This window comes from Bufo bufo, chromosome 7 (genome assembly GCF_905171765.1).
Source record: "Bufo bufo chromosome 7, aBufBuf1.1, whole genome shotgun sequence".
Lineage (NCBI taxonomy): Eukaryota > Metazoa > Chordata > Amphibia > Anura > Bufonidae > Bufo > Bufo bufo.
This window is the reverse complement of record NC_053395.1, coordinates 198,618,865-198,633,241: the sequence shown is the minus strand read 5'-3', so window position 1 is coordinate 198,633,241 and position 14,377 is coordinate 198,618,865. Positions and strand designations below refer to the sequence as shown.

The 14,377-nt window shown below is 46.8% G+C and overlaps 1 protein-coding gene across 4 annotated transcripts in view; it reads right to left on the bottom strand.

The window, feature by feature from the left end:
* RBMS1 (RNA binding motif single stranded interacting protein 1) overlaps positions 1-14,377 on the bottom strand; it is a 173,286-nt gene that overhangs the window by 60,036 nt on the left and 98,873 nt on the right. For all 4 annotated transcript variants that reach the window (XM_040441624.1, XM_040441626.1, XM_040441625.1 and 1 more), the window contains exon 4: positions 14,170-14,261. In XM_040441624.1, coding sequence (XP_040297558.1) covers positions 14,170-14,261 — 92 coding nt within the window. The remainder of the gene's footprint in view (positions 1-14,169; positions 14,262-14,377) is intronic.

The following is a 14,377-nucleotide window of genomic DNA, read 5'->3' as shown; positions in this document are numbered from 1 at the left end:
ACTCTTTCCAGGACGTTCAAAAATAAATGACTTACAACCGCTGCAAAACGTGGATCAATTCAGGCCACTGAGCTGAGATTTAAAGGGGTTGGCTCACCATAAGGACTTATAAGCATCTGATCGGTGGGGCTCCGTATGCTGAAACCCCCGACCATCACAAGAATGTGGTCCTGGAGTAAGCAAAGCAATTAGTTTTTTTACTAATAACTCTGCATTGTTTCGCTCCTCTGTTATTCCTCCTGCAAATGCAGCACTAAACTGACAAGTGGATGTTACCACCGACCTTGTTCGATCATTAGTGACAGTTGTACCCTGTTAACAAGGGTAATGCCTTCATACACTTCCAGGAGGAATAACAGAGGAGTGGCACAGTGTAAATGTCCTACGAAAAGATGCTCCAGAAAAGTAATTTTTAGGAGGAATACAATAATCTACTACACCAGATTTGTCAGGAGTGTGGGCTTTCTGGGAAATTTAAAGGGGTTTTTCCGAGTGTTTAATACTAAATGACCTATGCTCAGGATAGGTCAGCATCGGATCGATGAGGGTCCAACTGTGCCAATCAGCTGCCTGAAGAGACTCCAGCGCTCTGTATGACATGGCCTCTTCCTAGGCCAGTGACATCACATTCATCGGTCACATGGCCTAGACGCAGCTAAGTGCCATTGGCGCCGAGCTGCAATACCAAACACAGCCACTATCCAATGGATGGCGCTGTGCTTGGTAAGCTGCATGGAGGCTACGGCGCTCATCAGCCTCTACCAGAACGGATGCCATGAGCCAGACCCCCACCGATCAGATACTGATGAGCTATCCTGAGGACAGATCATAAGTATTAAGAGTCGGAGAACTCCTTTAGGCGATTTACTAATAAATACTTATTCAGAATCTCTGCTGGACCCACCTAAATGACGTCACATCCATGTGGCTAAAGCAATTTGATGAGGAAAACATATTCCCCACGACCATACTGTTCACATTTGACCACAAAGTGTTTCCAGCAGGGGGCAGTATATATTTAAGTGACTTGCATAAAGCAACACTGCTATGTACAACCTCAATGCTGCGTGGCGTCTATGAAATTCTGCAGATCCTGCCTGCCCCGATTATGCAATCTTCAAAGCGTTACTGACTAACTTTCTATGTCTCACCATTACTGGACAAAACAGACGAGACAAAATTAGAACTTTTCACGACTTTCTATTGGTAAATCCACGGAAAAACACGATGATCTGATTCATCCCAGCCTGAAGTGCCTGTCATCGGGGGAAAATAGATCATACTGGAGTGCACAGCGCACATTAAGAACATCTATTTTAGTTTGGGTGCCTCTTTAAATAGAATTTTTATATATATTTTTTTAGCGGAATTTCCCTGCCAACATGCAGGTCAGAAGACAAAACAGACAGCACTGACGATGCCTCCATGGTGGCTGGTATTTGTATTCATGAATTTCCTACGTATTTATCATAGAAAAGCTTCCACGTGGTATCAAATACCATCTAAGAATCAACATCAGTGCACCCAAGCATTCACTGACGCAGATAAACCCGCCACCATGTGCAAACAGATAGAACTGGACAATAACCACTGCATTTTACACTCCTTCTAATGCATTTATAATTGGGATCATTATGGTGTACACGATCTCCCCTGCCCCATCCGACATCGCCTGGGGCTCTACGTCAGGTGAGTATCATACACAAGTTCTATTCTAAGTGCCTGATACTCACCGACCGGGCTTTGTAAGGCTGCCTGTGTGTAGCTTTGTCTTTTCACGGCCGATGTCAGATTGGACAATAGGGTATCAGCGAACGCGCACTTTAATCTAAAACTGCTAAAAATCCACAAGAAAAACAAAACTATCCTAGCAAATTATCCCTCGATCACCGTCTTTCCCTTGTTTTCTATTACAACTAAGGGCTCGTTCACACGAACGTGTGCTGCCCGTTGCCGTATTGCATACCGGATTTGCGGATCAATGGGTTCGCAAATCCGGAGATGCAGAACGGAACACTACAGAGTGCTTTCTGGGGTTCCGTTCCGTGCCTCCGCACCGCAAAAAGATAGAACATGTTGTATCCTTTTGCGGAACGGCGGGATCGCGGACCCATTCAAGTGAATGGGTCCGCGATCCCCATGCGGCTGGGCCACGGTCTGTGCGGACCCGTGCATGTGAACGAGCCCTAAAACGGAGAAATCCTCTCCGGTTGTCCCAGGAGATCAGTAATGTCCCCCCTTCTCTTCCTCACTGTCATGGTTGTAAAACAAGTGGCTGGAGCAGGAGCCTCCCTGCTGTGCCCGGTCTGCAGAATGACTAAATAATTGTTGGGCCCTCCCCCATAAAAAGGTCTCTCTCCTTAAGGACCCTTTACACGGGATGACAGCAGCAGATTGTTGGGAAGAAAGCGTTGCTTCCCAACAATCGGCTGCTGGCTGGTGGAGGAGCGATCACTAATGCCATCTCTCTTCTCCATACCGACTCGCTCTTTGTTGACAGCAGATCGTGTTTATACCGCACGATCTGGTGCCGGCAAATGACGGTTTTTGTGTACGCACAAACGATCCTATTACCCAATGAACCGGCATTTTGCTCGTTCATCAGGTAATCGGCGGTACATTTACACTGCCAGAACGCTAGTTAGCCATTATCTTTAAGATTGTCAGCCCTTGTAAAGGGCCCTTTACTCCTCCCCTTTTCATGTAGTTCTATGGACAGCATGTGTGTGTGTGTCTCTCTCTCTGCTCCTCCTTCCCGCTCCCCTCTCCATAGTCTTCTATGGGCAATATCTAACCTAATCTCTCAGTGAGCTGATGTGTCTACCTTGTTTCTCAAGATGGAATATGCAGAGAATGTTAGCTTTAGGCCTCATGCACACGACAGTTGTTTTTTGCGTCCGCAAATTGTGCGTCCGCCCCAAAAAAAAACGGATGCGGCATCCGTTTTTTTGGAGGATCCGTTTTTTTCCACAGATCCCTTGTAATAAATGCCTATCCTTGTTCGCAAATGTGAAAAAAGTAGGACATGCGCTATTTTTTCTGCTGAAGGGAAACACGGACAATGGACGCGGAACACAAACGGATGAACTATCAGCATTTTTTTTGCCGACCCATTGAAATGAATGGGTCCCCATCCTATCCACAAAAAAAAAAACGGAACGGAGGCCGAGAAAAACAACTGTCGTGTGCATGAGGCCTTAGGAGGAGGAAAAGAGGCATTTTTCTCTGATATACTATAAAGTTTCTAATATTCACCTGTACTACTGATTTATGCAAAGTTTGTTGAAAGGTCAGTGACGATGTAATATACTAATAAAGTTTGTATCAGGAGACAAAAAATCTAAAGAAAAAATAAAACTATACGATGGGCATAACTTTGATCAGCTACTTGTTTGCCAGTCTGGTCAAACACTGAAGGAACAAATTATATAAATAACACCAACTCTTTAAGCAATATACAACAGGCCTCATGCACGTGACCATTAGACGGCCCTGCACAAGTTCAGGGTGGTAGGTAGTAATGCGACGTTAATGTGTGGTATGTCTGTACGAAGGTGTTTTACCTGTGCACTTTGTTGCCGTACTGGTTGCCAAATTTTTCCAATAGATGTAAACAGTTTTTCAAAAGTTGCACAGGTGACGCAAAGTTGTGTGAAAATCTCCATACTGATACAATAAGTACTAATTTTAAAACTACTTTTTTCTTTCCTTGTTAGAAGGGTCCTTGACAATAGGCTCATCAAGTGTCCCTCTTGTGGGACCCCCCCCCCTTCTTCCCCCAAGCAGTCAACAGTGATCTGTGGGGAGACCTGAAGGTAAGAGCTCAATTTTCCTGCAGCGCCACCACATGGAAAATTAAGTATTACACAATGTCCTCTCATAACAACAAATTGTGAAATAGAGGACAGGCCAAGTGTGAGAGACTCTCTTAGCAGCCGTTCTCCAGAATATAGATCTTGAACAGGGGATCTGCTATTAAAATGGTTGTTCTAGATTTTAATATTCATGGCCCATCCTTTAGGATAGGACATCAATATCAGATCAGCGGGGGTCCAACTCCCAGCACCCCTGCCGATCAGGGGTTTGGAGAGACCGATGTGCTCCAATGAGCGCTGCAGCCTCTTTCTAGACCTGTGACGTCACTTTCATCAGTCCCATGACCTAGGCAAAGCTCAGCTCAAGTGAATGGGGCTAAGCTGCCATACCAAACATAGCCTCTATACCAGGGGTGCACAACGTTTCCTGGTTGGGGGCCACATTGCCAGAATGAACCAATGACGAGGGCCGAAATTAAAATTTAAAGGTGTATTAACAACTGAAATATTGTACTTATGGCATATTGAACACACATTATATACCATTAATGTCTAGTTACACTTCAAGGACTCCCATCTAATGGCAGAAATACATGTAAGCAGCCACAAGACATAGACATACATGTCTGTTACTAGATGGTTGGGGGCCGCACAGAATGGTATCAAGGGCCGCATGTTGTGCACCCCTGCTCTATACTATGGCCAGTGCTGTGCTTGGTAAGCTACAAGGAGGCGTCGGCACTGGGAGGAGCGCTGCTGCCTCTTTCTAGACCTGTGACGTCACTTTCATCAGTCCCATGACCTAGGCAAAGCTCAGCTCAAGTGAATGGGGCTAAGCTGCCATACCAAACATAGCCTCTATACTATGGACAGTGCTGAGCTTGGTAAGCTACAAGGAGGTCTCGGCACAGAGGAGCGCTGCTGCCTCCTCAAACAGCTGATCGGCAGGGGTGACGGGAGTCTGAGGATACGTCATCAATATTAAACACCCAAAGAAACTCTTTGACTCCCTAATGGGGTGAATAAAAGTAGTTTTTCTGAACAGGACAAGCCCTTTATACTGGCAAAGATGTAACGTAAGGAATACCATATGCAACTGATGTAGTACAGGATGAGCATGATAAAGGTCAACAGCTTACGGGGCTCCCTAAAATAATGCCAGAACGAAAAAAATCCAAGACCCAAAACAGTTGTTTTTGTCATTGTTTCAAAATAAGAAGCGGCTCTGGTGAACACACTGAGGAGGAACAAACATGCTTAAAAAATCCTCCGTCATCTGAAAGAAATTAACCAAACTTCCCTGTGTGTGGAATGGTTTCTAAAACGCAGGGAAAAGGAGAAAAAAAAAAAAAAGGGACTTTATACAACTGAAAAACATCTCCATCCTCTTCTCGGAGTAGGGTCACCAGCGGCAGATCACTACCAGCCCTGCTGCCCGTGCCAACAATCTCTGGGAAGATACAGACGAGATAAGAGACGGGTCTGCTGCTCTCACCGAAAAAATATGCTTCCCCTCTAAACGGATCTGCTTCTAATTTATTTATTTGTCAGCGATAGTCTATATATGAAAAATAATATCACTCCGCTACGTATCTAACTCACTGCGCTGCTTGGTGGCGAAATATTCACATTGTGCAATCGTTTAAATCAGTTAACCAATTCAATTCATCATATAAATGTAATTCATCATATAAATGTCTAAGTAAATGGTAATTATGGCCCCTCGATATTCATTAGCAGCTGAAGCCGAGCCTTTGCCAAAATCCCCGCCTCTGTCATCAGGAAATTCAGGCAGCAGCAGGGGGACAGCGGAAGGGTGCACCTAGTGGCTTGGGCCTGGGGAAAATGCGGTGGTCAAAAGAGCCTTAAAGGGGTTATCCCATAATTAGAACCAGCCCTGTACCTCACATGGATCCAGAGATCTCCCCATTCATTGCTCTGCTAGCTTTATATCAAGCTGACCGCTCAAGGGGCGTGTCTCAGCTCTCCCCATCGCAGCTCAGGGGGCGTGTCTCAGCTCTCCCCATCGCAGCTCAGGGGGCGTGTCTCAGCTCTCCCCATCGCAGCTCAGGGGGCGTGTCTCAGCTCTCCCCATCGCAGCTCAGGGGGCGTGTCTCAGCTCTCCCCATCGCAGCTCAGGGGGCGTGTCTCAGCTCTCCCCATCCCAGCTCAGGGGGCGTGTCTCAGCTCTCCCCATCCCAGCTCAGGGGGCGTGTCTCAGCTCTCCCCATCCCAGCTCAGGGGGCGTGTCTCAGCGCTCCCCATCCCAGCTCAGGGGGCGTGTCTCAGCGCTCCCCATCGCAGCTCAGGGGGCGTGTCTCAGCTCTCCCCATCGCAGCTCAGGGGGCGTGTCTCATCTCTCCCCATCGCAGCTCAGGGGGCGTGTCTCATCTCTCCCCATCGCAGCTCAGGGGGCGTGTCTCATCTCTCCCCATCGCAGCTCAGGGGGCGTGTCTCATCTCTCCCCATCGCAGCTCAGGGGGCGTGTCTCAGCTCTCCCCATCGCAGCTCAGGGGGCGTGTCTCAGCTCTCCCCATCGCAGCTCAGGGGGCGTGTCTCAGCTCTCCCCATCGCAGCTCAGGGGGCGTGTCTCAGCTCTCCCCATCGCAGCTCAGGGGGCGTGTCTCAGCTCTCCCCATCCCAGCTCAGGGGGCGTGTCTCAGCTCTCCCCATCCCAGCTCAGGGGGCGTGTCTCAGCTCTCCCCATCCCAGCTCAGGGGGCGTGTCTCAGCTCTCCCCATCCCAGCTCAGGGGGCGTGTCTCAGCTCTCCCCATCCCAGCTCAGGGGGCGTGTCTCAGCTCTCCCCATCCCAGCTCAGGGTGCGTGTCTCAGCTCTCCCCATCCCAGCTCAGGGGGCGTGTCTCAGCTCTCCCCATCCCAGCTCAGGGGGCGTGTCTCAGCTCTCCCCATCCCAGCTCAGGGGGCGTGTCTCAGCTCTCCCCATCCCAGCTCAGGGGGCGTGTCTCGGCTCTCCCCATCCCAGCTCAGGGGGCGTGTCTCAGCTCTCCCCATCCCAGCTCAGGGGGCGTGTCTCAGCTCTCCCCATCCCAGCTCAGGGGGCGTGTTTCAGCTCTCCCCATCCCAGCTCAGGGGGCGTGTTTCAGCTCTCCCCATCCCAGCTCAGGGGGCGTGTCTCAGCTCTCCCCATCCCAGCTCAGGGGGCGTGTCTCAGCTCTCCCCATCCCAGCTCAGGGGGCGTGTCTCAGCTATCCCCATCCCAGCCCAGGGGGCGTGTCTCAGCTCTCCCCATCCCAGCTCAGGGGGCGTGTCTCAGCTCTCCCCATCCCAGCTCAGGGGGCGTGTCTCAGCTCTCCCCATCCCAGCTCAGGGGGCGTGTCTCAGCTCTCCCCATCCCAGCTCAGGGGGCGTGTTTCAGCTCTCCCCATCCCAGCTCAGGGGGCGTGTCTCAGCTCTCCCCATCCCAGCTCAGGGGGCGTGTCTCAGCTCTCCCCATCCCAGCTCAGGGGGCGTGTCTCAGCTCTCCCCATCACAGCTCAGGGGGCGTGTCTCAGCTCTCCCCATCACAGCTCAGGGGGCGTGTCTCAGATCTCCCCATCACAGCTCAGGGGGTGTGTCTCAGATCTCCCTATCACAGCTCAGAAGGGAGTTGAAGGATGAAACTGAGCATGTGCGGCCATCTCAGTGAGCAGGTCAAAGAAATGAGAAATTAAGTGGCACTATACAGATACATTTTGTTGAATAACTCAGTGGCTATACAAAATGTTTAATTACATGCAATTACAAAAGTATTCAGATCCAGGTGCTGGTTTGAAAACTAAAATATTTTTTGTGGGACAACCCCTTTAAATTTTCAGAAAACATCTCAGTCTAGTAGAACCGTAAGTAGAAAAGGAGAGGAGGGGGATGCAGCTGCAGTTTATTATTCTGTTTTTCAATTAAAAGCATAAGGGGAGACTGAGCATCGTGGGAGAGCAAGAGATATCTGATTACCACAGATTGTAAAGCACCCACTCAGCAACAAAACAGACAGCTACAGATTGGAGGGGGGCAGTATTATCAAACATGTCTAATCTGTGGTTCTTTTTAGGCAATAAGCATCCTCAGAAGTGCATGGGAACCACGTATCTCTCCCATATCACTGTATTACACCAACAGATTATCTGACCAATCATTGGTCAGATGGCCAATTACACACCAACTACTGGTCTGATTGGACAGAAATTGGTCAGATAATCTGTTGGTGTAACACAGCCCTAACTGAAACAGACAGACACACTCAGCCGATTAGGGAATGTAGATTAAAAGGGATGTTTCATCAGAAAAACGACTAATTATTTAAATCATACTTTTATGATAAACATATTTTATTAGAATTTTTGGCGAGCTTTCTTTTAATTTTTCATGTAACGATATTTAAAAAATTTTTTTTTATAAAATCCTGCAGTTTTCACACTGGCCACTAAGCCTAAAATACGTTAAGGGCTCTTTCACACTTGCGTTCTTGTCTTCCGGCATAGAGTTCCGTCGTCGGGGCTCTATGCCGGAAGAATCCTGATCAGGATTATCCTAATGCATTCTGAATGGAGAGAAATACGTTCAGGATGCATCAGGATGCATCAGGATGTCTTCAGTTCCGGAACGGAACGTTTTTTGGCCGGAGAAAATACCGCAGCATGCTGCGCTTTTTGCTCCGGCCAAAAATCCAGAACACTTGCCGCAAGGCCGGATCCGGAATTAATGCCCATTGAAAGGCATTGATCCGGATCCGGCCTTAAGCTAAACGTCGTTTCGGCGCATTGCCGGAGCCGACATTTAGCTTTTTCAGAGTGGTTACCATGGCTGCCGGGACGCTAAAGTCCTGGCAGCCATGGTAAAGTGTAGTGGGGAGCGGGGGAGCAGTGTACTTAGCGTCCGTGCGGCTCCCCGGGCGCTCCAGAGTGACGTCAGGGCGCCCCAAGCGCATGGATCATGTGATCACATGGATCACGTCATCCATGCGCATGGGGCGCTCTGACGTCACTCTGGAGCGCCCCGGGAGCTGCACGGACTGTAAGTATACTGCTCCCCCGCTCCCCGCTCCTACTATGGCAACCAGGACTTTAATAGCGTCCTGGGTGCCATAGTAACACTGAACGCATTTGGAAGACGGTTCCGTCTTCAAATGCTTTCAGTACACTTGCGTTTTTCCGGATCCGGCGTGTAATTCCGGCAAGTGGAGTACACGCCGGATCCGGACAACGCAAGTGTGAAAGAGGCCTTAGACGGCCTGTATTTTAAGAGCAGCTACATAGGCTGTAGACACAATGTACAGGAGCTGACCCCATCTGACTTCTATGGGAGAGTTTTCTAGGTATGCTCTCTGATTTGTGCAGAGTTCAGGAGGGAGACAATAAGGGTCCATTCACACAATGTGCGTTCCGCATTTTGCAGACCGCACATAGCCAGCACTATAATAGAAAATGCCTAATCTTGTCCGAATGGGACATGTTCTATTTTTTTCGGGAATGGAATTGCGGACCCGGAAGTGCGGGTCCGCATTTCCAGATCTGGACAGCACATCATGTGGCCCCATAGAAATGAATGGGTCTGCAATTCCGTTCCGCAAAACGAGTCACAGAATTGCGGACGTGTGAATGGAGCCTAAGCTGTGGTATAACCTATTGCGACTGGTGGATCCTGTGTTATCTATACAGAGGTGTTACTTGTCACTAATTCTGCATGTAATAAGATAACTACTGAACAGAACAGAAAATCAAGACCTATTAGACCTAGTGGCCAGATTGAAAATTGAAGAATTATATACATTTTTATTAAATATGGATAGCGACATGAAAAAAAAAAAACCTCTGCAAAAATGAAAATAAATGTTATTTATTTACATAAAACGTGATAAACAGTAGGTCATTTTCTGGTGACACATTCCCTTTTATGGAGGAGTCAGGACAGGACAACTATTTCGCCAACATTTATCTTATTTGCTTATCAATTAAGGGATGTTTTTACATTCCCACCAAATACAATGCTATATTCTGGAAGAACAATCATATTGCATAACAAAGTACTCAACTGAATTCTCACTGGGAAGTTGTTCCTCCGGCCAAATCGCTAAACTGAATGTTGTGTCTAATCGAAATGTTTACTGACCACTGGTTCCCAGGACTTAAGCTGCCAATGGCAACAAAAATGTTTTGCACAACGTAAACTATTTATAAGGGATAACAAATGCAGCAATCACAAAAAGCAAAAAAAGGAAATAAAATATAAAGCATTTTGATGAAATAAAGTGGGTAACAGCTCGATGATGATTTCAGCAATATGCCTGTCTGCGTGATACTATAATAATTGAGGGCCCACCTCCATTTTTAGAGACACACAAGGGGGTATGGTTTTCCATTCAGAAATCTACAACATTGAGAGTATGGTGTCCTCTTATGGAAAGGAGGGCACTACTGGCCGCCTCGGATGTCGGGCCTGTGTACGACTTCACCACCTATAGTTCCACCCCTGCTTAGTGGGAAAAAGCTCATTAGAACAATAATGTTTAGAGATTTTCCTAGGCACCACAGGAGGCAGATGAAGATATAGGCTTTACTGTGCAATACCACTCGTCTAACTAGAGATCGCCTTGACGTGCGGCAGACGGGCTCAAATAATTTTGTACAAAACGATTTGCCAAGCATCTCTAACTTATTAGTATAGCATTTGCAATTATGATGCAATTTTGCACTTTATTTGGTTTGCAGTGAGCTGTTGCATTGCATGTTTTGGCTAACAGTCTTGTTCTTAGCCATAGCAACGTGCCCCTGCGCTTTGGGATGTGCTGACTGACCCCCTTTTTCTTTGCAGCCACGTGTAATGGTAGGAGTTATCATGGAGGATTCAGTCACGCAATGATCTCTGACAATTTGTTTTGTAACAGACTCATTTGTAGTTGCGAAATAATAGTACTTTTGTACTTGAAAGGTGCTGCACAGAGTAGTTTTTTTCTTCTTTTCTGTTTATCAGGCAATTACTTTGAAGCTGCTCTTTGAAGCGACATACACCGTATATAATGAGAAGCTGCTTTGTACATGTACATCTGTTGACTTATTTATGATGGCGAGTACCAGCAGCTTCCAAAATACATTGGATTCCACTAAAGCTGGAGATCTAAGGGCATATGTCTGGTTGTTGGGTCCAGCTCATCCTCAAACCTCCGTTTTTACCATTTATGATATCTGAGAGATTTCACAATTGGTACATGAACAGTGGACATCTGCCCACTGAAATCCTTCATTATGTTCCCCATACACAGTCTAATAAAGCTGGCCATAAATATGGACCTTGTATGGTGGTCGCACCACAATGGTCCGATGTCCCTCTACAACATCTGTTTTCAGGGATTATTACACAAGGTTATTCTCGTCAAAAGGAATTGTGCTTGAAAAGTTTTCATCATTGGACTGTCCAATGGATGGGCCATCACTTCTAACTTTGGGCTACTTTTAAGCCCTGCTTCAATAGGACACAGTTATTACCAGTGGATCCAGTTTAGCTGCATTGTCTCTTGACAGCCTGATGCAGCCCGGACTGGTCATAGACCCTACAGGGAAATTTCCCGGTGGGCCGATGCCCAGGGGGCTGCCCAAGCCTTCCTCATGACGCCAACCAGGTACATAAAGATCTGATGCTATCTGCATTAACGTAGGAGCAACAGGTACCTATGCACCTGGCCAGCGGCCACAGGTGTCCTTCTGAATTCAACTGTATTGTTGTCCTCAGGCCGATGATAAGTTTCATACTGTGGCGCGGGCGGCAGTATTTTGTAATGGAGTGTGGTACTTTGTTCTGCTGGGGCGGTATTTTGTTCTGCCCTACAGGATTGCTGGCCCCTGCCTATAACTTTTTGATTTTTTTCCAGGGCGACTAAGTTCCCAGTCTGCCCGTTTGTAGATCCAGCTATAGTAGTTATCTGCCTAATAACGTTCCTGAAAAAACAGTAGTTCCCTTTAACTTTTTATTTTTGTAAAATAGTTGCAGTACCTAAGAAGAGGGAAGTGATTACATATCCTTCTATCGCCCTAATACCGTCATACAGGAAATGCTGATATGTGCAAACATCGATGATTTAAGGGAAAATACATTAACTCGTATTCTGGAAGTGAAACCACTATATAAAGAATTTTTAAAAGCCCTCATTCACAGACACATGATCTAGACAAAAATTAGATTTTTCTCCCAAATTGGCCAAATTCAAGATGTAAGTTACTTTTCTTTCCCAAAACTTCCCATACACAATGACCAATCAATGTCGATCAGATCAGCAGATTAATATGCATGGGGGCCCATCCTGGCTCTGCTCGAAGGCAGATGTCAGAAGAAATAAAAATGACGCACACTGAATATCAATATGTCTGATTCTTCGTTCTGCTGGATGTGTCTGGCAGTAGCTTGTCTCTTCCAAGCCAAGAGTGCATGTTTATGGAGATATCAGGGGAGAAAGCCATTTCTTACATGTATGGCCAGCAATATTACTGCACAGCATCAAGTAATGTGATAATAAACACAGCCTATGGACATGGGTGATGCTGTATCTAAAAACAAACCCCCCCCCCCCCCAAAAAAAAACAAAACACCTTTTTCTGATCTTGGAAGCCCCTTGGGCAAAGCCTCAGTTAGGCTTCTTTCACATCAATGTTATTAGTTCCGGCAGAGAACATTATAGTCAATAGGGTCAGTGGGCATCCAGCATTATTAGTTCCAGCAGGCTGTTCTGGCAGATACCAGTATTGATATCTGCCAGAACAGCCTGCCGGAACTAATAATGCTAATATAAAACTAGCCGGGCATTTCCCCTGCTGTGGAGAGAATGTAGTTTTACTTGGCCGCCATCCAGATGAATGGTCACTCATATAAAACAAGTCTGCTCTGAGGTCTAGCTTGCAGATGGGGTCCCAATCAGGGGATGGCCATCTTCACCCCTTTAATAGTCTAGGTTCTACTCTTAAGTCAAGAAAGCAAGGTCCCTTGCAGATAGCATAGCTCCCCTCTACCCTCGTGCCAAGATCCATTCCCACTGTAGCCAAAAAAGATGCATGGGGCAGCGGGATGTGAGATTCCATGAGATGCTAAGGGGGATCAAGATCGCAGCGCAAAAATGTTGGGGGGGGGGGGGGAGGGGGAGGACTCACATCCACATAAGGGACCTGGAAACAATGATCTAGTTTGACCAAAAATGGACAACTGACCACACAAGCCCCAAGTTGCTTTCCACCAAGCTCTGTGCACATATCCAATGATGGATACAAGAGGATCCTTAGAGAGTGTCACAGTTTTTGTGTTTACCCAGTGAGTAGTCGGTGATACAGTCCTACCTTAGAGATGAGAATTTTAAAGGCACTGTTCCTACCCGAGAGAGATGAATCTGATCACTGCAGAAGCCCATCTGTATGAGGTCACCTTCTTGAGGCAGGTGGGCTTAAACAATTTGCTCAAAATGAGAACCTCATATTTATCAATATATTAAATCTAGTAGTGATACAATGTAAAATAATCCATTTATTGAATGTTTGTGCACATTTTAGTGCTTGTTCCCTTTTGCGTTACAGTCATAGCAGGCATGCATCCAATATATTTATTTCGCTTTCTTAAAGGGATCTCCAAGGTGTTTAATAGTGACAACCAATCCTCAGGACAGATCATCAATACCAGATTGGGCAGGAGGGGGGGGGGGGGGGGGGGGGGGCACACCCGACACCTTCACTGATCAGCTGTCCATCTGTGCCAGTGACGTCATATTCTCGGTCACGTGGTCTAGGAGCTGTTATTCAGTGTTTAATCAGTATTAAACACCCAGGAAACCACTTTAAGACTTGCTGCTTTTTTTTCTTTTTTTTTTTGCATACGGCCATTTGGGCACTTGTCGCTCCTCAGCTGTTGGACACTAACTCCCAGCATAGCTGTCAGAGCATGATGGGAGTTGTATTTTTTTATTTATTTTTTTATAATTTCTGGAGATGTCCGGTGCATTTTCGGCACTTTCACACTAATGGTTTTTAATCCATTCGCCCTTCCAGAAAGATGACAAAGACCCACGCTGCCTTCATTTATATATTTCCCTCGTTGCGATCTATGGTGGACATGACAGAGGAGGGGAGAATGGATCAAGCAATGTGTAAATCCAAAGTCTCTCCCCTGTACTAGCCACATTTCTCAAAAGACGGGAAAGTCAAGACAGCAAGAAGGAGGACAGATCCTCAACTCCGCCGACCGCCCCCCTCGTTAACATCATTTAAAAAGTTCAACTGGGAACAAGACACAAAGAAAGAGACGTGTTTACAGAGAAAACAGAGTCAACCTCATCCCCCGTTTCCCCTCCAGCAGGAGAAGAGCTCGACACTTATTGAAAGGTACCTTTGCCATCTGTGCTTGGACTCCGGTCGCCTTCAGAGCCGAGACCGCTTTCTGAGCAGCTGCCGGGCTGTCAAAGTCTACAAATCCATAACCTGCGGATCATAAACATGACAATTTATACACTGATCAAAGGAAGAGGCCGTGCACACAGATGCTCAATGCATCACAATTCTACCGAATGTTAGACAGTTGTGGAATCTGCAAAATA